General features: G+C 52.1%; 2 protein-coding genes across 4 annotated transcripts; one reads left to right on the top strand and one right to left on the bottom strand.

Moving 5' to 3' along the window:
* Nucleotides 1-2,045: 2,045 nt before the first annotated feature.
* On the bottom strand, nucleotides 2,046-26,602 carry ARRDC2 (arrestin domain containing 2). 3 transcript variants are annotated; one of them, XM_027853028.1, is made up of 8 exons: nucleotides 25,978-26,602; nucleotides 9,286-9,352; nucleotides 8,704-8,851; nucleotides 7,684-7,786; nucleotides 6,864-7,120; nucleotides 4,244-4,406; nucleotides 3,575-3,726; nucleotides 2,046-3,067 (listed from the first exon to the last, which is right to left on the bottom strand). In XM_027853028.1, exons 1-8 carry the CDS (start codon nucleotides 26,228-26,230, stop codon nucleotides 3,014-3,016), a joined length of 1,197 nt encoding a protein of 398 aa, XP_027708829.1. In that variant the 5' UTR covers nucleotides 26,231-26,602; the 3' UTR covers nucleotides 2,046-3,013. The 3 variants fall into 3 exon arrangements, with proteins under 3 accessions (XP_027708829.1, XP_027708828.1, XP_027708830.1); XM_027853027.1 differs by lacking the exon at nucleotides 25,978-26,602 and adding an exon at nucleotides 9,634-10,061; XM_027853029.1 differs by lacking the exon at nucleotides 9,286-9,352 and having other exon boundaries at nucleotides 25,978-26,066.
* On the top strand, nucleotides 12,018-25,111 carry LOC114036533. Its single transcript, XM_027853031.1, has 2 exons — nucleotides 12,018-12,029; nucleotides 24,144-25,111. Exon 2 carries the CDS (start codon nucleotides 24,274-24,276, stop codon nucleotides 24,958-24,960), a length of 687 nt encoding a protein of 228 aa, XP_027708832.1. The 5' UTR covers nucleotides 12,018-12,029; nucleotides 24,144-24,273; the 3' UTR covers nucleotides 24,961-25,111.
* Nucleotides 26,603-26,864: the final 262 nt, after the last annotated feature.

Genomic DNA, 26,864 nt, shown 5'->3' with positions numbered 1-26,864 from the left:
GGAACCCATGTTTCCTGGTGTCAGATCCAGTGTTTGCTCTACAGTGCCTTAGGGAGGTGGTCGAGGGGTATGTCTAGGGGAAATACACTCACCCTCAAATTATATTGAACCCTATAGAATAGCAGATGTTACAGCTGTCTCAGGGACAGTCCCAGACCTTTAAAAAACCCCAAATTCCATGCTTTTGAGATGGACGGGACTGTAGGAATCATTTAGACCCTTATCCTTGGGTCTTAGTTTCCCTATCTGTTGAATGAGGATAATACCAGTAACACCTCTCTCCTGGGGATTTGGGGAGGCTCACGTGACCCTCCCATGAGTACTTGGAAAAGCTTCCAGATCCACAGAAGAGTCAACAACGGTCATTTCCGTTGCGGTGGGGAGATGCTGGGGGGCTAGGGTTCCCGGGGTGCTGGTACAGGCTGAACCAGGCATCTCCCCCCCTGCACTCCCACCAGAAGCTAACGGCTGTACTGTATCCAAACTGGGGCGGCTTTGTGTCCCAGGAACAGCTGGGCAGACACTTCTTGTATACAGGCAGGCCCTGTTCCTCCGAGAAGCTGGCCCTGAGCTCTATAGACAGGGCCCGGTGGGGGAAGGGGGGAGAAACCTTGTGACAGGGATCAGGTCTCTGTCCTCCTCTCCCCAACCTTCCCCTGGCTGGACGAAGAAAATGACACCCAGAAACCTACAGGCCCACTCAGACACTGTGCATCTGGTTCCCTTGGGAAAGGGAGGGCGGGAGCAGAGAATTTCTATTAAAAGCAGGAAAAAAAGTCAGAGGTGGAGAGTGACCTCAGAACCCAGAATGTCAACAGGGGAAGGGACCTTTGGATGTGGCTTTCACAGATCAGAGGAACCAATGAGATCATTTATTTTTTTTAAACCAGGGGATAAACTGAGGCCCAGAGAGGAAGTAACTTGTGCAAGGTCACACAGCAAATTACCAGCTGGGCCCAGACTAAAATACTGGCTTTCTATCTCTCAGACCAGAGCTCTTTCCTATACTTGTAAGGACAAGAGAAGCCACCCATCCCTTGTCTGCAGATCCAGTGACAGAAGGCCAAATAATCCTTTCAATCCAATCCTTCCAAACAGGCCTATCTCCTGCCACTCTTCCTCCCTGGTTCCTCCAAGGAGGAATGCAGAGCCAGGGTCTTCACTGGGGGCAGCGTGAGGGGAGCAGGCCTCACTGGCAGGCTCTGAAAACAGACTGGCTGTGTGACCTCAGGGGATTCACATAACCTCTCTGAGTCCTTTCTTTCCACATTAGAAACTCTCCGGGGGTTGTTTCTAGGGATGGGATTTATAGAAAGATGAAAGAATTGCGCAGATTCTGTCCAGTTGCTAAGTAAGCCTTGTGGTCCAAGGGTGCGATGGAATCTTACTGGGCCTTCAGAAATGAACACTGGGAAGAAATTTAGAGAATTCTGGCTTGCCTGCCTGGGAGTATTTCATCAGAAGCAAAAGCAGAGAAATGACTCCTACAACAGAAATCTGCCTGCACCTTAATTGGGGTGGGAGCTGGTCCTGAAGAGAGAAGCACCTGTTGCCTTTGTTCGAAGAGGTGGGGGGCTATGGGTGCAAAACAGTGCATGTGCTCGGAGGACCATTCCATGACTTGGGTAGTTATACTGAACTGCCTCTGTTCCTTCTGTGGTATCAAAGGATTGCTGTTTTTGGAAAAGGTGGTGATGTCAAAGCAAAAAAATATGTGTAATTAAAAAAAATTCACCTCTAAACTGATCAACTCCGAGCAGATTGAAACATCCTTCTTTCACTTTATTTTTTGCAATATGGCTAATATGGAAATAAGTTTTGCATGATTTCACATGAATAATGCATATCATGTTGCTTGCCTTCTCAATGGGTGGGAGAGGAGCTGGAGGGAGGGGGAATTTGGAACTCAAAATTTAAAAAAAAAAAAGATTTTTAAAATAAAGAAACCCACCTTCAAATCCTATTACCTCAGGGGACTTTAGAAAGGTTAACTATTATTCAGGTAAGTTGCTTTAGGGGTGAAACAGAGAAAACCAACATCCATCTCAGTAGAAAGCACGGTATTCACTTTTATTTAATTTTTTTCAAACAAAAAGCTGTACAAAAAGAGAAGCCTCCCTGAATGTTCTTCGATTTTATCAAAACCACAGTGCTGATCAGCATGTTTGCAGTGAAGGCCAAGCCGATATTTGCTCATGAAAAGAAGGAGCTAGCCTAGCATTCGTTGCCTAGCTTTGAGCTGGGCACTGTGGTGGGCTCTGGAAGGGGAAGGCTTCCCTTGCCAGAGGCCCAGGTGGGGGGCATCTGTGGACCAGAGCCCCCGTGGTCCCTCCCAGCTTTAGTACCAGCTTCAGAAGGGCCATCCAGCCCACGGCTATGCCCACTCTTAGCACCCATGGGCCATCCCTCATAAAGCTCTGCCCCTTCATTTACCCCTAACTCCATCCATCCCCCTTCCCCAGGCCCAGCTTGTACGGCCAGCCCCATAAGCTCCTGCTGCCTTGGCCCATCGACTCTCAGGTGTCTGGTTGGGAAAGGGATCGCCTTCTTCTCGGTCCAAAATGAGGCAGTGTGTAGGCAAGCACCCCAGCCAGGGGATGAGAGGGCCCGGTTCTTAGGGGTGGCTCTCCCGTGTGTGGCCAAGTCATAGCTTCTCTTTGAGCCTCTCAAGGGGCTTCACCTCTGCAATCTTCAAACACTCTCCCATTTCCAAGCCAAAGAAGTTTAGAGTTGTCTCCAGAAAGAACAAAATGGCCTCCCATCAGGGACCATCTTCACCCAAAAGCAACTTGGGGCCGGAGAAAAGGGGGACTCAGCAGCTGAGTCCTAAAGTCATGGTAAGCAGACTCCCCACGCCCCTGCCATCGCCACCAAAGCCCAGGAGCGCCTTCAAGCTGCCTGCTCTCCTGCAGGGCGGATCAGTGGGGCTCCTTGGCCTCTTTCCAGCTGGGAAGCCCTTTATTGGATCCCAGGAGCTGGTCCTGATCAGAATCAAAGCCACTGCCTCCGGGCTTCAACACGTCATGCATCGCCGACGAATGGTCTGCAAGGGAGGGTTTGGATCCACCTGGAAGGGAAGCAAGAGTCAGGAGCGTCCACCCCCAATAGGCCAAACCACTTCTGACAGGTCGTGGCCTTGTAGTACACAGTGAGATATGCTTTTGGACCTGCCCAAGGTGGGAATCTGCTTTGTTAGGACTTTGTTTATATTTTTCTTTCTCCAATGGGTAGAAGAAAGTGAGAGAGAAAATAGATTTTTATTTTTCTAAAAATTTGATTAAAAAAGCCCATCCACTCCTATACAGGAGGGCAAATTCAGGTGGAAAGGATGTGGTGGGAGGCAGGAAGAGAGGGAAAATGACCCTGCCCACGTCCTGACACCCCCCCCCCCCCATTTCGGGACTTCGGTGGAGGGGGGGCCCCCGGAAAGGGGGGAAAACCCCCCCGCCCCCCCCCCGCCCCCCCCCCCCCCAATTTAGGGATCTTCAGTGAACAGACTCCAGCAAAGGGAAATTCCTCAAAGAAAACCCTCCCAAGGTCCCACCCCCAAAGCCAAGAGAAGAAGTTCACTGACCTCAGAGTACAGGGGAGGTGGACGGTAGCGGAACTCCTGGATGTAGGCAAAGAAGGGGCCCTCCGGGGCCTGGCTGCTCCTGGCCTCTTGGGGCGGTGGCGAGAGGCTTGGGCCTGTCTCCTCAGACACCACCTCAGAGTACTCTGGGGGAGCTGAAACAGCATGGGCAGGTGGGGAGGCAGTGAGGCCAAAGGGGAAGTGTCCCTGGGCTCCAGAGTCCCATCTCTGCCTCCTCTTTCACCCTGGCTTGGTCTTGCTCACTGAGAAGGCCCTCCCACGTGCCTGACCCTCCCCACACCCTCTCAGCAGGGCAGTGGAGGTCATGGGCTAACAGAGAGAGAGGTGGAAGAAGGGATCTCAGGGGCCCGACCTCAGCCCTGCCTAGTTCTCAGGCATCTGGTCTCTCATTTTAATGGGAGTAAAAAACGTGGGCACAGAAGTGAGGTGTCCACCCACGCAAGTCAGTGCTGAGCCCAGATCTGGATTAAGGCCAGCAGCAGAGTGGACAGTGTGGTGCCTCAGAAAGGGCCCAGGGCCTGGGGAGTCTGGGGCCTAGTCCTAGTTCTGCAAGTCATGGCCCTTCTCTGGGCCTCAGTTTGCCTACATCCCAGGGCACCAGCCTGGATGAGCCCTGATGGTCCCTCATCCAGTGTGGGCTCACAGGCTCACCTTCGGGCTGCTCAGAGATGGCCATGTGCAGCCAATCCAGGTTGACGCTGTACTGGCTACCCACGCTGGACGTCCGGCTGCCAAATGGGTGCAGTGGGATGGTTCCAATGACAAGGGGCAGCTCCAGGAGCAGCTTGGATGTGCCTGGGATGTCCACACAGACCTGGGAAGAAGATGAAGGGCAGAGGCGTTGGAAGCAAGGAAGGAGAAAGGCAGGGGAGGCACGCATGCTGGAGGGGGGAACGGGCGAGCCAGAACGTCCAGGCACCGACTGACTGGGAAGTGAACCTCTTCTCCCCCCTCCTCTGACACCAGGCACTAAACAGAGCTGAAGGTAAGCCCCCTGAGGGCAAGACGGCTTTGTATTTGAAGCTCTAAGATGTCCCATAATACTTGGTATTACTGTGTCTTTGGACCAGTCCCTCCAGATGGTGAGAACTTCCGGGTGAGGAAACTCCCTTCACCAATGCAGATTGTATCTGTGTGTGCCAGAGGCAAGATTGCACCCTGCTCTTCCCAGCGTGGAGGCTACCACTCCAGCCTGATAACTGGGTCTTTCCCAACAACTCCCAGAGATAGCTAGGGCAGGTCTTATTATCTTTTTCATACAAGGGAGCTGAGACATAGAGGGAAGGGCCTCACCCAGGGTCACACAGCTTGGGCTGGGATGAAAACCCAGGGTCAGGAGACCTGGGTTCTAGTCTTAGCTCTGCTCCTGGACTGTCAGCGTGACTCTTGGAAGCCATTTTCCCTCTCTGGGCTTCAGTTTCCTCACCGGTCAAATGGGATGAACCCCTACCCAGCCTCCCTGCCTACTGCGAGGAGGTGGTAGTGACCTTTCAGGCCCATGAGTGTCAGTCTCCTTCTCTTCATGGTGAGGGCATGGACCAGGATTTCCCCTCTCCTCCCCCTCCCCGCTTCCTGGGGGATTCGAACTCAGGGCCCGGGCCGTACCATGCATCAACACTGGTGCCACCTCACCCTCGGCTAAGAACAACTAATGTGTCTGAGGCATTTCGAGGATAATATTGGCACAACAGCCCCAGAAGATCGGTGCCCCTTCCCCTTTCTTCCTTCAGGGACCAACTCAGACTCCACCTCCTCCCTGAAGTCCCCCTGGACCGGGAGGAAGCGATTTCTTCCTTAAACTCTTCCTCTGACCCAGCAAGGCCCCATTAAGATCCCAGATGCAGGGCAGAAAGGGACCATCTTGTCCAACCCCTCTCACTTTACAGAAGGACCTGAGGTGCAGAAGTTACGGGACTTGCCCAAACAAGGTCACACGGGGAACAAGTGTCAGGACCGGGACCAGAGCCCAGGAGGCCTTGGTGTCTTCCGACTCACCAAGACTCCAAAAGCCAGTGTTTTCCCCACCACGACACACAGCGGCCTGCGGGTAGCAGCAGATGTAAGCGCTGCACTCCACGCTGAACTCCAGAGTAAGCATCCTCCCCGGTGGGCATCGTTTGAGAGAAACCTGAAACCCCATTCTAGATCACCTAGATCAGGCCTGCGCCCCTCCAAAGGATTTCGGGCAGCCCCTCGAAAAATGTAGAGAAAACCAGCCTCTACAATTTTTGGTGGGCCACCCCAAATCCTTTGGTGCGCCTGTGGGCCAAAGGTTGTGCGTGCCTGACCTAGATCTTTGGAACAAGAGGTTTCTAGGCATCCACAGTACACCCTACACTTGGGCAGTAATCCCTTCTAAAGAGCACACACTTTGGAATCTGAGGACTTGAGTTCCAATCCTGCTTCTCAGGCTTATTACGTACCTTGGGCTTTGGAGGTCACCTTCAGCATTTCTTAAATGGTGGGAACAACCTCAAATACGGGAGACCCACTGTGCAGACCATTCCATTTTGGGGTAGCTCTAATGGGGCAGCTAGGTGGCCCAGTGGATAGAGCACCAGGCCTGGAGTCAGGAAGACTCCTCTTCCTGGGTTCAAACCAGCCTCAGACACTTCCAAGCTGTGTGACCCTACACAAGTCACTTAACCCTGTTTGTCTCCGTTTTCTCATCTGGAAAACGAGCTGTAGAAGGTAATGGAATAGCAAAACCATTCCAATATCTTTGCCAAGAAAGCCCCGAAAGGGGTCAAGTTGGATACGACTGAACAACAACTACTACTAATTACCAGTTAGCTCTTGCCGACCTCAGGCCTCAATCTGTCCCTCTCACTTCCACGGCCCTCTGGGGCCAAGCAGAACCAGGTTCTCTAGAACAGCCTGCACATCCCCGAAGACCAGGACAACAGCCCCATGGTCCCCTCCTTCCTCGGCCTTCTGTTGTCCAGGCTAAACACCCTTAACTATCTCAACTGAGCCCACAGTAAATCCCAGCACCAGCAGCTGCTCGGGGGTCAGACTTCACTTTTGTTTCTATCTCCCTGGCACCTCCTGTCACCGCTTACTGAATCCAATTGCAAGCGTGTCACCATCTCCAATTGTCAGAGGCTTTGAGAGCTGGAAGAGATCTTAGTCCAATCTGTACATTTCATAGATGGGGAAACTGAGGCTCAGAGCAGAAGGCACTTAATTCCACCAGGGTCAGACGACCCCCACTTCTGGTACTCCCAGGACCCCGCCCCCCTAATCCACACCACCCGGCTGAGTGTCCTACCTTGAGAGAATAATCCACATGGAGGATTCGGCACTGCAGAATGGAAGGTCCCACGGGAGGAATCTTCAGTGCCCGCCCTTGCCACAGCTCCCGTTTCCCTGCGGCGATGGGCTCCCCCACAATGCTCGCCACCACCGATCTCTTCTCCTTCCGGGCCCCACGGGCGACAAAGGTCTGGGTCTGGATAATGGCAGCCTTGGGCACAACTGGCCTGCTAGTGCCATTGTCTATCTCGGCAAAGACAGGGATGACCTCACCTGGGAGGGATAGGATGGATGACGGCATGAGGAGGGAGCGAGGAGAGCGGAGGATGAGAGCCTGGCCCCCCGTAGTTAGGCTCACAATGACGGAATGTTAGTGTTGGAACAGACTTTCCATAACAGGGGACCCAATCCCACAGCAGACCCTAACCAAGTCACTGAATCCTGTTAAAATGAGGGGTTTAACCCTCCAGGGTGCCTTCCAGCTTTAAATCGATGACCCCCATGTTTAACAGATGGGAAATATCGGCAGTTCAGGGAGAAGAGGAATTTGCCAAGGCCCTGGGCCAAATCAGAGCCAGAAATGGGGAGGGGGGGCAAAGATGAAGTGGTATGCACTCTCCCCAAGGCCCCTTTCCTTCGGGGACCACACATACACAGGGAGTTCCTCCCACCCCCACAGAATAGCAGCTACACCAAAAGATCTGGTCTAGAACAGCCTGCTCAGCTGGCCGTCTCTGGTCCCCTTGGCAGATGGTTAAGATAAAAGATAAAGAAAGAGCAGCCTCCCTTTGGACCTCCCCGCCAGGACTCAGGTGAGTACACAGTGCCCCAGTTACCTGGGGTATAGCCTTTCCTATCAATCTTGGCTGTGATGGAAACTGGGCCTCGATTGCAGTACCAGGCCCGGGCCATCTTTTCTTTCACACCTGCCTGAGGCTCCTGTGAAAGAGTAAAACCCAAAAAGCAAAAATAAACAACAGCTTATCCATACCAAGGCCACACCTGCTTCCACACTGGGAAGGGCTGGGGTGGGTGCAACCTCTCTGTGCCTTTTCTCATCCCACGAAACTCTGGCTGGTTCATACTAGAGTTTGTGAAGGGGCAACCACGTGGCGCAGTGGATAGAGCACTGGCCCTGGAATCAGGAAGGCCTGAGTTCAAATCCGGCCTCAGACCAAACACCTGACACTCACTAGCTGTGTGACCCTGGGCAAGTCACTTAACCCCAAGTGCCTTCAAAAAAAAAAAAAAAAGAAGAAATGGCTTTTATTACTTCAGTGCAGAAACTCCCTCTACCAATGCCTGGAGGCAATGCCAGCCACAGAAAGCTGCCTGGGGCACTGATGGGTGAAGTGACTTGTCCAGCCAGTCAGTATGGGTCAGGGGTGAGTCTCTCTCTAGCCTCTCTAGCCATGCTCCATAAACCCTCCATAAATGGTTTTTTCAAAGTCCTGCTCTGTGACTCATGGGGTATGGGGACCACAAGCAAGTTCCCCCACCTCTGTTTTAATAGGGGATGGGACAAGATTCCCTCGCAGATCAGGCAGTCCACAACCTATTACTTCCCTTCATCCCATGAGGTAGAGATATGATCACCCTTTTGGCAGGTGAGGAAATCGAAGCCAGAGTTGGAGATTTTGCTCAAGGTCATACGGTGAGTTCCTTAAAGATCCTCCTTTAATGGAGCTTGTTGGCATAGTGTGGGGCACCCAGGGTATGCAAAGTCAAGGCCAAGAGCCGGGAAGGGTAGACTCCCTAGACTAGTCCCCAAAGGTGGCCCTGGAAAAGAGGGGTGGCTAGCCTCAGGACAGAGGGGGGAGATTAGCCTCAGTGATGCCACTTGTCCACTGACGTACCAGCAGGGCAGGAGTGTTGATGTCGATGGGCTCAATCACTGTGAACTCTTTTCTGGCCCGTTTGGCTGTGCCCCAGGGTCTATGGAGCTTGGCTTTCACACAGTATCGAACACTCCCATGCTTCCCTTCAAATGAGGTCACCAAAGTCCTAGCCAGCAGAGAAGAGAGGTAGGTAAGAATCTGGGGGTGGAAGGCAAAGGGAAAGAACTTACAGGAAACCCCAACTCTGTCTATCTATACTTGGTTTCCTAGGAAGGGCTGAGCACGAATGTACATGTGGGCTCTTGGGGAGACTGGGTAGCCCAGAGAGAAAGGAAATAGAGGGGAAAGAGACACACAGAAAAAGATGGTCAAGGAAGAAAGAGAGAAAAGGGGGTGGTGAGAGGACAGACCCAGAAAGAATGAAAGAGATGGGAGAAGAGAGAGGGAAGAGGGGAGTAGGGAGGGAAGCAGCCACAGATGGGAGGACACTAGGTGGTACCTACCACCCACAGAGGCCCTATGGTTTTTTAGTACCCACAGTAACAGGTTGGGGTGTCAGTCCCCGGGTCCCATCAAGGGCTGCCCAGCTCGGACACTTACGTGGGCAACTGGAAGCTGAAGGGGAACTCGTGCCTTCCCGGCTGTAAGGTAGTAGTGTCCCCAGAGTCTGAAAGTCGGAAGAGATTGAGGGGGGGGCGCGGTGAGGGTTGGGAGGGGGGGGGGGCTGGAGAACAGTAGGGCAGGCTAAGGGACCTTAATTAGGATCGACCAGGGAGTGGTCCGCTCAGACTGCCAGGATCGTCTTCATCTGCACTCCAGGGGAGGAGAGTGCAGAGGCCACTGGGTAGCTGGCTGCTGGGGTGGTCGCAGCGGCTGCTCCGGCGCCCTACGGTGCGCCCCACCCCCATCCCCGGGGTTCTGGGCGCCAGGGCCGGTGGGGGGCCGTACCTGGGGCCAGCAGCATGTCGCGGTGGTTGACCAGCTCCACCTGCTCGCTGTAGCTCTGCGTGTAGGCGGTGCTGGAGCCGGCGCTGCGGGACTCGGTCCAGTGCACCCGGGCGCAGCCCAGGGCTCGGAGGTGCAGGGCTCCCACCCGCGCCGCGGCCGCCAGCTCCAGCAGCACCGTCCCGGACACGGCCTGGCCGCCGCTGAAAGCGGGCTCGGGCTCAGGCCCGTCCAGCAAGACGGCGAAGCGCTTCACCTTGTCGAAGATCATCGCGGATACAGAAGATCGGCGAGAGTGGGGCGGCAGCCAGAGCACAGAAGACTCACACACCAGTTGCTGCCTCACTGGAGGCTCTACTTCCCGAGAGAGCCTGCAGCACGTTTTATATGGTGAGGGGCGGGCCGAGAAGAGGCCTGCGGCCAATGGCGGAGCCGCTCCGCGAGCCCCTGAGGAGGCGCGGCCAATAGTGCGGCGGCGGAGGCGTGGCTAACGGCGGGGCGCGGCGGCGAAGAAAAACAAACACGTGGGAGAGCCGTCCCCTTCCCCCGCCCAGGTGGTGGGCCCGGGATCCTAGGCCGCGCGGTTCGCGCGTGCCTAGGGGCTCGTCGCCCTCCCAAGGCTCCAGGCCTCCTGTGGCCACCCAGCCACCCCACCCCTCACCTACACACAAACAACCAGAAGCCTCTAGGGCCCCGACTGTCCCTCCTTAGTTCCAGGGAGCGGCCCGGGCAAAGTCCAGCCCGCTGGACCCTCCCCCCCTTCAGTTATAAAGGGCTGGAATTACATCCCAGTTAAGGAGCCTGAGGGATCTTAGAACCGTCCCCTCACCCCCAAACCGCGCCCAAAAGTAATGATTCCAATTTATCGCTTTAAAGTCGGCGGAGCCCCTTAGGGCACGTCCCATCGCTCTAGAACCTCAAAACCGTCCTCTGAGGCGGGGTCTGTCCACGTTTTACTGAGAGAACGCCACACTCTGGGGGCTGGCGAAGAAAGCGGCTTGCCCCTGGTCACACAGCTGGTAATAAAGGGTCGGAGGAAGACTCTAGTCCAGTGCTCTCAAATGGGGAAACTGAGCCCCGGGAGGATTACGGGATTGATCCAAGGTCACACAGTAAGGTCACGGAACAGCGAGGACTAGAACCCAGAAGTCCAGCCTCTCGACCCCAGGGGCTTTTTCAGTTTAACATATTTATTGAGCCCCAAGGAGTCCGTGGCCCTGGGCCAAGATTCACTACCTTTCTACCCTATCCCTGCCCCACTCCAACCCTCAAGGCTGGACTTCTTCTGGACAGTTCACTCTTTGGGGGTGGCGGGAAGAGCCCGTGGCTGAGACAAAAGTTGGTGCCCTTCCACAAGTTACTTTCCATCTCCGAGATCACTTTCCCCACCTATAGGATGAGGTTGAACTTCGGTCCCTCCTTCCTCCCAGCTCTGACATTCGGTGTTCTGAGTGAGGATCGGCACTGGTATCAGTACAGGCTGGAAACCCAGGTTTTCCCAGGCGCTGTGCTGAGCTTTTCAGAGGTGGAACTGTTGGGCAGAGCTGGGAATTTCCCCACAGCTTAGCGCAGGGAAGGAAATTGTGGAGGATACAATCACTCTTCAACCCTCCTCTTCCCATCTCCTCCCTCACCCCAAGGAGCTAGTTAATCAGTCAGTTTAACAAAGTGACTTTAAATCAGACTCGGCCCACTTTCCGGAACTAACCAGCTCCCTCCTCTTACGCCTCCCCCCCACCCTGGCCATGCTACCGCCCCTCCATCCCCTTCCCATCCCTCTAGGCCTAAGAATTCCAAGAAACTTTTCCATGCTAATGCTGGGTTTCCTGGGCCTAGGGGCAAGACCTAGTCTGGCCTGGTAGAGCCTATAATATAGTTATCCAAATATTTCCTTCATGCCCCACCTTCCTAACAACTCGGAGATCAATTGGGATTTTCCCTCCTCCTTGAATAGTTAGAGGAATCTCCTTGGAAAGGGCACAGGATTTGGATATGGGGATCCTAGGTTCAAATCTCACCTCTCATTGCCTTTAAGACTGGGCAAGTCACTTTCCTTTTCTGAGCCTCAGTTTCCTCTTCTGTAAAATGACTGGGCTGGGCTAGACAACCTCTCTAAGGTTCTACATGTGTGGGGCTAGTCACCACTGACACCTCTCCCCAATTTCCTTAGTACATACCCTGCAGAAGCAACAAAGCTGGGATTTCCTCAATTACTGGAGTCCCTGAGCAGGAAGAGGACAAAGAGACCTTCTAGACCTACCCCTACCAGAACAAGAAACCTCTTCACAGCCTCCTGAGAGGGGAAATTCCTTACAAGACTCCTCTCTGTAAGACCTCCTGGGAAGAGGAATCCACCAGTGCCTTGGGGTCGAAAGAGCACAGATGCAGCTGGACCTTGGGTAAGTCACTTACCTTGCCCAGGCCTCAGTTTCCCTATCTGTAAAACCAGAGAGTATGATCAGATAGCCTGGGAAGTCCCTTCTTTCCAGCTCTAAAACAATGATCCTATAAGCCTTTCTGGACCTTCCTCTGTTTACGTCCGTTTTATTTAAATTTCAGGGATCATTCTAATGGGAGTGCTCCAGTGCAAGAACTGCCTTTGCTTTATGTATGTGTAGTCCCAGGCTTTCCCTAGGTAGGGACCTCAGTGGTCCCCTAGTACAATCCATACACAGAAGGAATCCCCACAGAAAAAGTCTGGCCAAATTGCTGTCCCTGCTTTGCTTCAAATCCTCCAAGGAAAGGGAACCCACCATCTCTCAAAGTCACCCATTCCACTTTGGTTGTTGTTCAATTGTTTCAGTCGTGTCTGACTCTTTGTGACCCCTCTGGGGTTTTCTTGGCAGAGATACTGGAGTGGTTTGCCATTTCCTTCTCTGTCTCATTTTACAGAGGAGGAAACTGAGGCAAACAGGGTTAAGCAACTGGTCCAGGATCACATAACTAGCCAGTATCTGAGGCTGGATTTGAATTCAGGAAGATGAGTCTTCCTGACTCCAGGGCCAGCAGGCACTCTAACCACTGCACCACCTTTGCCCCATTCCATTTTGGGCAGGCTCTGATGGTTAGGAAGTTTTTACTGACATCAAGTAAAAATTTGTCTTTCTGTAACTCCCACCTACTGTTTTAATTCCACCCCCTGGGATGGAGGAGAACAAAACTAATTTCCTTTGCATGGGGAAAGGGGGGGAGGGTACTGCTTCTGTTCTCTCTCCCACCACCCTTCCCTCTCTCCCCTCAACATCAGTCTGTCTGTGAGAAGGGAAGGGGAGAATGAGAGCAGTTGCATTGGCAGGGACACAGATGGAGCTGGAATCCTCCTGGGGGAGGTCTTGGGGGGGAGATCAGGAGGTCAGGGAGGCTCCTCTCCCCAAGAGAGCTTGTCTACTGGCCCAGGCCCAGGTGTGGGGGCCTCAGCTGTGAGATCAGCCCAGGCATGGCCAGTATTGGAGAGGCAGACTTCCACCCACCCATCTCGCTGGGCAGGAGCAGAATGTTCCCATCTTTCTAGAAAACTGGTGCATCGTTGTTTAAAGCCGGGACCCAGGATGGGACTCCTCACCCTAAGGTCCCCATCCATTATGAGTGTGTGTGTGTGTGTGTGTGTGTCTGACCATTTGTGCCTAGGAGGAGGAATGACCTTATGTACTGGTGAGAGTGAATTTGAGCTTATGTGCGTAACAGAGGGAGGGAAAGAATGTGAAAGAGTGAGGGTGACCTTCTCTTCTTTGCAGAGGACTATGGGTACAGAATTCTGCAGACACTGTCAGACACTTGGGCTTTTTGTCTGGCTGTCCCCATACCTGCAGTACTTTTCTTCCTCATCTCTGCCTTCTGGCTTTCCTGGCTTCCTTCAAATTCCAGCCAAAAGTCTCACCTACAGGAAACCTTTCCCGATCCCCTCTAACTCCTAGTGTTTTCCCTCTGCTGATTTCTCCTGCATGTAACTTGATAGTCAGGTTACAATGGCTGGATGGGTGGGAGGTGTATGTATTTGGAAATCAAGATAATAGAAACATAAATGTGCTGGTCACACAGCTAGTAATAAAGGGTTGGAGGAAGAATCTTGCAAGAGAGATGTTGAAGAGTAAGCATGAGAGAAAGAGAACCTGAGAGGGTGGGTTTGGGGTCATCAGAAGGTTCTGCATTCAAATCTCAGCTCTGACATGTACGGACGTGCTCTAAGATTTTGCTTTGTTTTTCGTGTTTTGCTTTGAGTAAGTGGCTTCTTTTCCTCCTTTAGGTGGCGACAGCACAGCAGAGGGGGAAAGGGCTCTAGGCTGGGAGTCAGAGGACCTTAGTGTCCCAGGATTTTGTCACTCCTTGCCTATGTAACCCTGGGCCTCAGTTTCCTCATATGTGAAATGAGAGGGTTGTATTAGATGGCCTCTGAGATCCTTTCTAGTTTTAGAACTAGGAGCCCTATGATTCTCTTCTAAAAAGAAAATAAGGATGTGGAAGGGCTGGAGTCAGGAAGACTTGAGTTCAAATCCAGCCTCAGACACTTACTAGCTATGTGACCCTGGGTAAGTCACTTAACTCTGTTTACCTTCATTTCCTCATCTGTAAAATGGGGATAATAATAACACCTTCTTCCCAGGATTGTTGTGAGTATCCAATGAGATTATATTTGTAAAGTGCCTGGCCCATAGTAGGTACTACATAAATGTTAGCCATGATGATGATGATGATGATGATGATGATGATGACGGCTCATTTCTAAAGGGCTTTAAGGTTTCCAAAGTTTGTGATGTCATTTGAGCCCCATACCAGCCTGGTCAAGCAGTTAGTAGAGTTATTGTTGGTAATTGGAGGCTCCTGGGACTCACTCACCTGAGGTCACAGCTCATAAGCCACAGAAGTGGGATCTGAACCCAGGTTTCTGACTCCAAGCCCAATGAATGGTCTTTCCACTGCAGCCCCTCTTCTAAGAGTAGGTTTTTAAAGATGAAAAGAGACTGAGAGAGGAAGAGTAGGAGCCAGAGGGATTTGAACGCAAGGGTAGGGAGGGTATCAGCTTTCCCTCCCAGGATGCAATCATTCCCCTTGCTGACCCCTTGGCCTGTCACGGCACCAGCTTTTGTAGGTTCTGGTGACTCGCCTGCCCCAGTCCCCATGCCCACCCACTTCCCCCTCCTTCTCCTTCTCCTTCGCTTCTTCCTCTCCCTTTCTGCTGGGGGACCGGAAACCCTCAGGATGAGAGTCCCTACATTGCCTGGGGCCTGGCTGTGTCCTCAGGAAGCTGGGTTTGGAGGGAGGGGTGGGGGGAGAAGGGGAGGCTCAGCCCAATCTCTTCCCCCAGAGCCAGAGCCAGCCAGCCTCCTGCTGTGGGGGGTGGCAGAGGGCCATGGAGGCTGGGGGCAGGGCTCGATGGAGCAGGGCACGGGAGGGGGGAGGGTAAGATCAGACTGTACTTTCAGGGAACATGCGTGAAGGAGTTTCAAGAGATAAACATGCCCCTGGTTCAAGAGAGACAGGGACCCCCTATGACCTCCCTCCCAGGAGTTTGAGGAATGGTCAAGACGTCTCCACTATGGAGACGGAAAGGATGTAGCACAGCCAACTACAGATTGGAGATGGGCCAGGGGACTTGAACCCAGGTCTGACCTCCAGCTCTCCTCATTCTATCAGACTGTCTCTTTGGAGTAGAAGGAGAGCTGGGTTCCAATCCCTCCTCAGCTCCCTTCTCACCACATGCATGTACAAACTCAGACAAAGCACACTTCCTTTCTCTGGACCTCAGCTTCCTGATCTGTAAAATGGGGGAGTGGGAAACAAGAGGATCCTTCCAGCTCTGAATCAAATGATTTCTTGGTGCTGGGGGTGGGGGTTAGGGTTGGTACCAGTGAAGGGGCAGAGAAGGAAGCAGGCCCACTGAGGGCATTTCTTGGGGCTACTGGACTGGAGGGGGTGAACCCACTTTCAGGAAGGCAGCCAGTGTACTGACCCTGTTTCTGAGTCTTCCTCTTGCCCACTGGGCCAGGTGGCTATTCCCACCCCCACCCCCCAATCTGGCCAGGCATCCCAGAAGGATGGAAAAATACAGCCAGGGCTGATCCCTTCCCAACCCCACCCTTCGTCACACTGGGACACCCAGTCACAAGTTCAGCCTGGCTCCTGCCCAGGACACAGAGGTCAGACTTGGACCTCCTCGGTCCTCACCACCTGCCCCCACCCACTCCACTGGACACCTGGAATAGGCTGCCTGTGCACTTGTAGTGACACCTAGTGGGGGAACCGGGAAGGTGCTGTGGAACCCCCTGGCGTGGAATTCAGTTACTCCAAAGTAAATTACTTGATATAAATGGCAAAGCTCGGTCCTGGGGAAGGGTCAGTGTTTTAGGAAAGAAGTGGTCCCCTCCTTGGAACGCACAGTCAGAAACTCAGATAACCTTCCATTCCCTGGCAGGCACAGTCTCTGGGGAAGCCCTAGGGAGGAATCTAGTTCCCAAAAGGCTTAAAGGAGTGGGATAGAAATCAGGGAAATCTTTCTGGAGGAGGTGGAAATGGCGTTGAGCTCCAATTTAAAGCAAAGCTTCTTAACTATTCTGCGTGTGTGTGTGTGTGTGTGTGTGTGTGTGTGTGTGTGTGTGTGTGTGTGAGAGAGAGAGAGAGAGAGAGATGGACCCCTCTGGGAGTCTTGGGATCCCTTTTCTGAATAATCTTTGTAAATGCATTAACAAATACATGGGATTACAAATGAAACCAATTTTATTGAAATACAGTTATCAAGTGAATGATTTTTAAGAACCAAGTCCCCTGATTTAAAGGATGGTTAGGAATTCAACAGGAGAAGAAAAGAATTGAAGAATATCTAAAATGAAAGGCCCCTTAGGACACAGAGAGCTAGAATGACCTTAGAACCCAGGATGTCAGAGCTGGGAGGGCCCTTAGGACCCAGAATATCAGAGCTGGGAGGGCCCTTAGGACCCAGAATGTCAGAGCTGGGAGGGCCCTTAGAACCCAGGATGTCAGAGCTGGGAGGGCCCTTAGAACACAGGATGTCAGAGCTGGGAGGGCCCTTAGGACCCAGGATGTAAATGAAACCTCAGGAACTTGACTCTTTCCCTCTTATCTTTTCTCCCAAAACAATTTGTGCATAGGACTCCCACGTCTCCATCTCCATCCCTGACCTCTAGTTGGCTCTCCAGACCTGTATCTCCAGCTGCCTTCAGACCATTTTCCCCTGGATGTCCTACCAACACCACAAACTCGAAATGCCCAATAAGAGTTATCCTTCCCCTACACTTGCTCCTAGGCAGCTAGGGGGCACAGCATATAGACCACCAGGCCTAGAGTTAGGAGGACTTATCTTCCTAAGTTCAAATCCGGCCTCAGACACTTAGTAGCTGTGTGACTCTGGGCAAGTCACTTAACCCAGTTTGTCTCAGTTTTCTCATCTGTAAAATGTGCTGGAGAAGGAAATGGCAAACCACTCCAGTATCTCTGCCACAAAAACTCCCGATGGGGTCACGGAGAGTCAGACACAACTGAAAGGACTCAACAACACTTTCTCCTCCTTGGATCTCTGCTATTACCAAGTCACAGAAGCTAGAGAACTGTGCTGGCTTCTGGCCAAGTTCCTTCTCTAAGTCCCCAACAACCTCCACTTGGTAACTTCCTGGAGGGAGGAACTCCCTTCCACTCTGGGCAGCTCATTTCCCTTTTTGGACAGAGATGATTCTTAGGAAATGTCCCCAAACCTGCCTCTCTCCCACCCCAGGCTTCTAGCTCTGCTGTCTGGGACCAAGCAGGACAAGCCTGGCCCTTTCTGCATACATGAGCCCTTCAAATAGTAGAGACGGAGCTCATGTCCCCCCACTATCTCTTCTGTAGGCTAAACTCCCCCTATTCCTTCAGCTGCACCTCCGTCCCAGGGTTATTGTGAGGATCCGATGAGATAGTATTTGCAAAATGCTTAGCACAGTGCCTGGCACACAGTAGATGCTTAATAAATGCTTTTTCCCTTTCTTCCTTTCCCTCTTTCCCCTTTGGCTGATCCCCATATGGCCCAATCCCCAAATCGGCACCATCCTTCCTAAAAAGTTAGGCCCAGCCTCAGACACTTGACATTTACTAGCTGTGTGACCCTGGGCAAGTCACTTAACCCTGATTGCCTAGCAAAAACAAAAAGAAAAAAAAAGTTAGGCTCAGAATTACCCATAATACTCTATGGTGATACCTTTCCCTCAGTCTCCTGTGTTTGAAACCCCTTGGGGGTTATCTTGAACTCTTTGCTCTCCTAAGTTAGGTCCATTTCTAGTCTATCAGAACATCTCCCACCTGGGTCCTTTCTCCACTTCGGCCCCCACCCGCTATTTATCACCACCCACTTAGGTGATCACAATAGTTTCCAAAGAAGTCTTCCTGCCTCTAATCTGTCCCTTTCCTGCATATCTCCCTTATGCAACTGGTCTGGCCAAGTCCTTCCTGGGAAGACACAGAGAGAGGAGGAAAAGGCCTCCAACAGAGGTGGGGGTTGGGGGGAGAGGAGGAGATTCAGAATTAGGGGCCTAGGGGCCAGAGAAGTTTCAGGATCATAGATGGACAACTAGAAGGCACCTTAAGGGCCAGCTCTCTAACTCCCTCCTTTTACAGAGAAGGAAACTGAGGCCTAGATCAGTTAAGGGACTTGTTCCAGGGCACACAGTTAGTAAGACTTTCCCATGGGCTCTCTGGTGTCCACAAGGCCAAGTTCAACCTCCTCTGTCTGGCCCTTGAGGACCTGATGCCACCCTCTATGTTTTCTGACTCTTCTCATATTCCTGGCCTGGGCTCCAGCCACACTGGTCCACCCTCTGTCCCCCAAACACACCACTCATCTTCCTGACTCCTTCCTTTACCTTTGCTCAAAGGGCTTCCTCTCTCCCTCTTTGTCTTTTGAATCTGTTAAAGCCCCACTCAATGCCCCCTCCTCCAGATGCCCTTGTTGGTAATGACTGTCTTTGGAACCTCACAAAATGCTGTTTTCACCTTTTATGCAGATGTCCCGGAATGTTCCATATTTGTGTCTTAGCCCTCTACTAGACTGTAAGCTCTATGAGACCAGGGACCCTGGTCTTAGTGAAATTTTTTATCCCTCCCAGCATCCACCACAGTCTTCCAAATATTGGGAGTGGGGGTGGAATAGAATCTGTGATTTCATTGGCACAGGGAACTTCCAATGACATAACTCTCTCCACCAGTGCAAATCTATACCAGGTTGGTTACTTCAGATCTTAGCTGCTTAGGAGACTAAGAGGTAAAGTCACTTGTCCAGGGTCACACTGCTGGGAAGTATCGGTGATGGGATTTGAACCCAGGCCTTTCTGATTTGGGGGGGCTGGTTCTGGATCTGCCCCTACTCCGTTGTCTCTGCTCTACACATAGTAGGTGCTTAATGAATGTCTGATAAATGAACGAGCAGACCTGCAACCTTGCTGTATGATGTGGAAGGGTGAGGAGCATCCCTGGGGCTTCAGGGCGGGGATATCAGGGCTCTCCTCTGAATACTTCAGCCCTGGCCCATGACTTGGCATGCCTGGTTTGCTAGATAGAGCTGATCGGGCAACATAGCAAATAGCCCAGGGCAAGCTACCCAGAGCTTCCTTGGGAAAGGGTCCCTACTGGACCCCAGGTGTTTTAAAGTGCTCCTAAGATGAAGGGGGTATATGGGGGAGAAGTGACCACACCTCAACCCCACCCCTAAACACACCTGGGGACCTCTGTCTGCTCTCCCAGATCCTGGTGCCCACATCCAGGGTTGGCTTTCTCTGTATCTGTGATTTGAAAGGTACCCTAAGAATCCAACCCACCCTCAGGTCTTCATTGGCTTAAAAGCTCTGCCCCTCTTCCACCTGCCTGCCATTGTGGCTTCCACCCTTCAGAATTACACCCAGTGTAGGAGCTGGATGCTCCAACTCTTTCATTTTACAGATGAGGAAACTGAGGTTAGACAGGGGAAGCAAATTCCTCAATATCACACTATAAGTAAGGATTTGAACCCAGATTGATGGGGTCAGCTTCCGTCCCTTGTGAGGCTTCCTCTGGAAAGTCTCTGGGAGGACAAGAACCGTCAGAGCTGGGCCAGGGTGGGGATGCAGGGCCTTGGAGACCCTCTGGTTGAAGGCCCTTGTTGTAAGAGAGGGGAAGGGGCCTGGCCATGGTTCCCTAGCCAGGCAGCTCCCCGGCTTTCTCCTCCGTTCATGAGTCCACCCTCTCGCCTCTCCTCCCTGCTTCCAAGCTGGCATAAACTCTGGGGTAAATATTTACCCATGGGCCAAAGGGCTCTATCTTCACACCTGGAAACCTCAGGCCTTTCATTTGCTTTCCTGTGTGTAAACAGCTCCCCTGGGCTGGATCTGTAGCCTTCCCATTACAGAAGGACTGAGCTGGGAAGACACAGAGAGAGGAGGAAAAAGCCTCCAACGGAGGCGGGGTTGGGGGGAGAGGAGGAGATTCAGGATGAGGGGCCAAAGAAGGCTCGGGATCATAGATGGACAACTAGAAGGCATCTTCAGGGCCAGCTTGTCTAACTCCCTCCTTTTACAGAGAAGGAAACTGAGGCCTAGATCAGTTAAGGGACTTGTTCTAGGGCACACAGGTAGTAAGTGGCAGTGCCAGGATTAGAACCCAGGTCCTCAGCCTCCAGGTCTAGCACTGCCTCCATTGTATCATGCTGTCTTCTCTCTAATTGTGTCTTTGTTTTTGGTTTGGTTTTTTTTTTTTGGTTAGGCAATGGGGGTTAAGTGACTTGCCCAAGGTCACACAGCTAGTAAGTGTTATGTGTCTGAGGCTGGATTTGAACTCAGGTCCTCCTGAATCCAGGACTGGTGCTCTATCCACTGCACCACCTCGCTGCCCCTCTAATTGTGATCATTAGGCCGGAAGCTCCATGAGGACAGAGACCATCTTTTCTTCGTCTCTCCAGCCCTTAGCCAGCCCAGGGCTGGGCAAGTAGTAAGTGCTTAACAAAAACTGACTGACTGATTATGGCAGCCGGCATTGTGACTGTGGACAAGTCTCTGTCCTACTCTAGGCCTCAGTCTCTCCATCTGTAGTAGAGCAGGTGAAGTCCTGGGTTTGAATCTGCCACTTTAGTTATGGGATTTTGGAAGAGTCATTTTTAACGTCTCTGGCCCTCTGCTGCCTTGTCTGCAAAGTAAGTAGGTTAGACAAGATGGACAGCAAGGTCTCGTTTAGCTCTTAATGCCCGTAGCTGTGCCCAGCCTCCCAAGCTGGGGAACTCCAAAGACGACAAAACAAGTGTGGAGTAAGAAGAGCACCATCTGTGAGTCAGAGGACCTGGGTTCAGATCCTGCCTCTGCCTATGTACTGCCTGTGCAACCCTGGGCAGGTTCATTCTCAACTCTGAGCCTCAGTTTCCTTAACTGTAAAAGCAGCAGACTTAGAGATTCTCCCAGTTCTCGCTCCTTGTATCTCACAGGAACATCAGACTCACTCACTCCCTTTGGGACAAGAGGCAGGATCAACTCCCCTCCCTGCAGTTCACGGGTAGGAGAAGAGGGCAGTCCTCAGGCATAGCCGGGCTGGGCAGTGGCAGGGCCCAAATGGAAATTTCAGCCTCCAGGGCACAGACCAAACCCCCTCCTCCTGCCATGATGGGACTGGAGTCCAAACATCCTAATTCCACCTAAGGCTGCCCAGCCAGCTCAGGGTTCCAACCCTCCCCCCTCCCCACCCCGTCCCCACCATCCCAACACTAGGACAAATTCCAGACTCCTAGCTGGGATTAATCTTTCATTTCCCAAATTAGAAATGGAGAGGAGAAACCACGGCCCTCTTCCTGGGACATGGGATATGGGGAAGAGAAATGGATCTTTCATCCTATGAAAGGCCTCACAATGACTGTCCCCAGCCTTCTCTTCTCTCCTCAAACCCATTTCCCTCCTCCTCTGCAGACAAAGGACACTCTCCTACTTTATTATTTTAAAGTTTTATTGATGCTTAAAATTTTTACATCAGAGTCATTTCTGGATACAGCTTCTCCTCTTCCCTATCCTCCTCTTCATAGCCAGTGAACCTTCACTTATAACAAAGAAAACCACAAAACCAGGCGACACACAGTGATCTCCGGTGACAACGTATGCAACATTCCATACTTGTTGTCCCCCACCTTTCCAATGCAAAGCTTTTCCTTGTACTTTTCTGAGACTCCCCTCCATAGTGATATTCTTCTCCCCTTCTCCACACCTCAAGACCCTTCTGTATTGTTCCTCATTCTCTTTTCCTTTGCTCCAGTCTCTAAGGAAGCGGCGACCGTTCTCCTTGACGGGGCCAACATCCCCTTCCAACCATCTTCTACACCAGGGGTGCCTAACTCAGGCAGAAAGGCATACAGAAAGAACCCTGCAGGCTGCAGGCTGCCTTTGTTTTAAAATGTAATGTTATCTATCTTTTATTGTAGGTTTATTTATTTTCCCTATTTATTTCCCTATTCTTTTTTCAGTCGTTGTCAGAATTTCAGGCACATCTGACTGTTTGTGACCCTAGTTGGGGTTTTCTTGGCAAAGGTGCTGGAGCAGTTTGCCATTTCCTTCTCCAGTTCATTTTACAGATGAGGAAACTGAGGCAAACAGGGTGAAGTGACTTGCCCAGGGTTACATAATAAGGGTCTGAGGCCAGGTCTTCCTGACTCCAGGCCCCATAATGCCACCTAAATGTTTCCCAATTACATTTTAATCTGGTTCTGGCCATGCCTGGAAGGGTTGTGGGCAGGCAGCCTATGGGCTGTGTGTTTACTTCTTCTTTTTTTTTTTTTTTGGCTAGGCAATGGGGCTAAGTGACTTGCCCAACGTCACACAGCTAGTAAGTGTTATGTGTCTGAGGCTGGATTTGAACTCAGGTTCTCCTGAATCCAGGGCCAGTGCTCTATCCACTGCGCCATCTAGCTGCCCCATGTGTGTTTACTGCTGTTCTGTGCCATAACTTATCATGTATATACTTATCTGTTTACATGTTGTACCCTGTCAGTAGCTTGTAAGCTCTTTAGGGCAGGGGCTGTTTAGTTTTCTGTCATCTCTGTATCTCCAGCACCTAACTGGTATACAGTCAGCACTTAATAAATGCGTTTAGGGGGCAGCTAGGTGATGCAGTGGATAGAGCTCTGGCCTTGGAGTCATGAGGAGCTGAGTTCAAATCTGGCTTCAGACACTTGACACTTACTAGCTGTGTTACCCTGGGCAAGTCACTTAACCCCATTGACTAACCAAAAAGAAAAAAAACAAATGCATTCAGGATGGGATTGGGGGATCACTGTTTTGCTAAGCCCATCCCCCGGCTGCTCCCCTCTTCAGCCTCTCCTTTTCTCCCGGATCCTTCAGGAGTGCCTATTTGTATGCTCAGGCTTCCCCCAGCCTCTAACAACAACCATGTCATCATCATCAACAACAACCCCATTGCTTGACCCCGATGTCCTCTAAGGCACTTGTGCTCTCTCACTCCCTTTCTGGCTTAAATCTTAGAAAAAGTCATCTTTGCTCATGGCCTCCACATCTTCTCCTCACACTCATTTCTCATCACTCTGTGAATATCTACTCCCTGATTAGTGGTGACGTCCCCGCGGGGGCTGACGGCCTCTTGTCAGACTGCAGCCTTCTGGACCTCTTCCTGTCCAGACACCGTAGGCCACGCTCTCTGAGAAAGCCGCCCTTCCCTTGGCTTTGGGGTCTGTTCTCCCCTGGTTCTCCTCCTCCCTGTCTTTCTTAGTCACCTCTGATGCACGTGAAATGTGAGCGTCATAGATTCACACAGGGACTTGAGAGAGTATCTAGCCCAATTCTTTCATTTTACAGATGAGGTGATGTGATTTGCTCAAAGTCCCAGAAATAATAAGTAGTTGAGGCAGGCCTTGACCCTGGTCTTGTGACTCAAGCAAGACCTCAGGTACCCGAATAAGTGCCACATCAACTGCCCCTTCTGCTACCCCCCCCCACTGTCCCACAAGGCTCCGATTTCCAGTCCTCCCCTCTTCTCCTTACACCCTCCCTCAGTGATCTCATCAACCCTGGGGTCAAGGATTCTCTCATGATGACTGAGAATCATGGCTGACTCCCAAATCTACACGTCCATCCAACTCTGGTCTCTTTCCTGAGCTCTGATCTCTCATCAGCAGCTACCTGCCAGACATTTCCACTTGGATATCCCACTGGAATACATCAAACATTCCATGTCTGAAATGGAATTCTTTATCTTCCTTTCTAAACCTGCCCTTCCTCCAAACTGACATTTTTTGGAGACACTTAGGTGGGGTAGTGGTTACAGTGCTGGGCCTGGAATCAGGAAAACTTGAGTTCAGATCCATCTTCAGGTACTTACTAGCTGTGTGACCCTAGGCAAGTCATTTTACCTCTGTCTGCTTCAGTTTCCTCCAGTATCAAAATGGGATCCTCCCACCCAGGGCTTTAGTGAGGACCAAATGAGATATCTGTAAAGCTCTTAGCACAGGGCCTGGCACATGGTAGGTGTCTAATAAATGCTTGTTACCTTCTCCCTCCTCTCTTTTTTCTTTGGAGGACACCATAATCCTCCTGGTCTTATAGATTCTCCACAATATGTCACCCAGCTTTTCCCACCAGTCGCAGCCCTTACAGCCATCATCTGGGGAAATAGCTTCTGTAGAGAAAGGAAGCAGCCGTGCTACCAATGCCAACTGGCATAAAAAGGCAGGCAAACCAGCCCTACTACTGCCATGTTCACCATTCTCTCTCAGACCCTGACGAAGGTAGCCCAAGAGTCTTGGGAACAGTAGGGGCCCCTCCTCACAAAACAGCCTCCAGCCCAGCCCCCAAAGCCACCATTGAGGGGAGAAATCATTGTAGAGAGGGAGGCCTGCCTGTCTCATCACCAACTGGGACAACTACCCCCAAAAGAGAGATAGACACGGAAGCCCCAGGATTGGCAGCATCCCCCAGACCACAGGTCCTGCTTCCAACCCAGGTCTCACAGCCATCATCCAAGGAGCAACTCCTATGGAGAAGGGGCCAGCCATCCCCACCAGCTGCCTCCCAGTGGCCATATACAAGCAGGCAAGCCAGCCTAACTGAAGCTGCCAGACCCCCGAGGGAGGGACAGACAAGCCAAACCCCTACCCTGTTGGCCACCATCTCCCTTGAGACCCTGATGGAGGCAGCACAGCACAAGAGCTTTGGGAAGAGCAAGGCTTCCAGCTCAGAGCCCTCAGCAGTCCTCCTGGAAGCAGCCCCGATGGAGATGCAGCCTGGCCCTGCTCCTGCAGGGGCTGCAGCCACAGCTACGGAAGACCCAGAAAAGACTTCTCGTCACCAAAGCCATCAGCATTCTCAGATGGCTCAACGTCAGAAACTGTTATGATTTCATCAAAGGAAATGACATTACAGAAGAGGCATCACCATCTACTTTGCTACTATATCACCCTGAGGATCATGGAACTTTTCCATCTGACTTGCAGCTGAAACTTTCCATGTGTTGTCTCCCTCAAATTGCTTACTTTTCTATTTATATTTTCATGGCTTAGCAAAGTGCTTTGTACATAGTAAGTGCTTAATAAATGCTTTATTCATGTATGCATTCATTCACAGAGCAACCTAAGTTCAGGCCCCCTTGCCTTATCCTAGAGCAACAGCTTCCTCATTGCTCTACCTGCCTACAGTCTTTCCCCACTTCAACCCATCATCCACACACAGAGCTGCCAAATAATCTAAGGAGAAGGAACAGATCAGACCATGTCACTCCCTGGCTCAAACATCTTTAGTGGCTCCCTATTGCCTTCTTTGTAAAAGAAAAAAAATGTGTACACACACATACATTAAAGAACTCTTTACTTTGACATTCAAAGCCCTTCTCAAACCGACTCAGGTCTACCTTTCCAGACTTGTTTCTTGTTACTCTCTTTCCTGCACCCTAGGGTAAATGCTAGTATTCTAATAATAGCTAATAATAGCTATTCTAAGCTCCCAGCAAACTGGCTGCTTGCTGTTTTCCCAACTCAGCATTCCATCTTCAGGCTAGATACCTTGGGCAGTTCTCCAGGCCTGAATGCACACATAGTAGGCATTTGGTAAATGCCAGTGAAATTGAACTGAATCGGGAAGGTGAGTTGAGGCCCATTTATCAGCAAGGGAGAGGATGTGTATTTTCACAGATGAAATGAAAACAAACTGGGGAAACTGAGACCCATTTTCAGAGGCAGGGTGGTGGGTGAAACCAGGCCAATTTCACAAACAGAGGATGCTGTGGCGGGGGGGGGGGGGGGGGAGTTAAGCCCATTTTCTAGACCAAGAAGGCATGGACTCAGAATAGACGTGCTTGTTTCCCCCCGGTAGGGGAAGAGGCCTCGGAGCCGGCAGTGTGGCCCAGGTCGGGGCTTACCTCGGGGAAGCAGCTGTCTACGACTTCGCAGGAAGCTCTGGAAGGCCGCGTAGTCATTGTACACGGCGTTCACGCCCACGCTGCGGCTGTCCAGCCAGTGCACGGCGGCGGCCCCCCTGGCTGCCACGTCCAGGCCCTTCACTCGCAGGGGTCGGCTCAGCTCCAACACCAAGAGGCCATTCAGCTGCTCCCCACCGTGATAGGCGCCGGGCCTCAGTTCCAGTTGGAAGTTGCGGATTCCGCTGGGGCCCATGGTGTGTGTGGTGCCCGAGGGCAGGCGGAGCGGGGAAGCCGCGCTTCGCTGACAGCCCAAGCTGGGGGTTGGGGGCGAGCAGGAAGCGTCCCGGTTGACTGCTGCTGCTTTGGGCAGTCTGTGCCTCTAGCCCGGGGCCGGTGAAGAGAGTAGCCTGTTCACGTCTCGGGGCTCTGAGCCCTAGGGGATGGAAGGATGGAGGAAGAGAGGACCAGGGTCTTCTCTGGGCCCTTTGCTCAGTCCTGCCCGCCGTGGCTATTAAGATAGCTGAGTGTCAAGGTTGGGAGGTCTGAATTCAGACTCAGGCTCAGTCGGACGCAGGCAGCAGTCGGGCTGGAAGCTGAACTCCGTGGGGCCCTTACGTGGCCCAAGGCCACACCTTGTCTGCAAGCCCCGCCCAAGGGCATCCTCCCTGCCCCCGCCCGGAGGGTTCTCACTCTTGGCGCTGGAAATGCCGGGCTTCCGGAGTCGGGAAGACACCCGACGGGCGAGGCTGGGCTTGTCCCGACGTGCCCAGGACTACTGGGAGCTTTGGGAAAGGCGGCTTATAGCTCTAGCCGGGCGTGAAAAATGAACTGTCACAGAAGAGAGTGGAAGCAGGGCCTGGTGAACCGTCCAGGCTGGGGGAAGCAAT

The sequence above is a fragment of the Vombatus ursinus genome, unplaced genomic scaffold (genome assembly GCF_900497805.2).
Source record: "Vombatus ursinus unplaced genomic scaffold, bare-nosed wombat genome assembly UNPS02009918.1, whole genome shotgun sequence".
Classification (NCBI taxonomy): domain Eukaryota; kingdom Metazoa; phylum Chordata; class Mammalia; order Diprotodontia; family Vombatidae; genus Vombatus; species Vombatus ursinus.
Note: the sequence above shows the minus strand (reverse complement) of the source record. Positions and strands in the feature narration are given on the sequence as shown.

Bases quoted from the DNA above. Each gene is read 5' to 3' on its own strand.
- ARRDC2 (XM_027853027.1), bottom strand. From the start codon at position 9,901: ATGATCTTCGACAAGGTGAAGCGCTTCGCCGTCTTGCTGGACGGGCCT. The intron at 9,353-9,633 runs GTACGGCCCCCC...TCCGACTTTCAG, and splicing joins CGACATGCTGCTGGCCCCAG to ACTCTGGGGACACTACTACC. The intron at 7,121-7,683 runs GTAACTGGGGCA...TATCCCTCCCAG, and splicing joins TAGGAAAGGCTATACCCCAG to GTGAGGTCATCCCTGTCTTT.
- LOC114036533 (XM_027853031.1), top strand. From the start codon at position 24,274: ATGCCAACTGGCATAAAAAGGCAGGCAAACCAGCCCTACTACTGCCAT.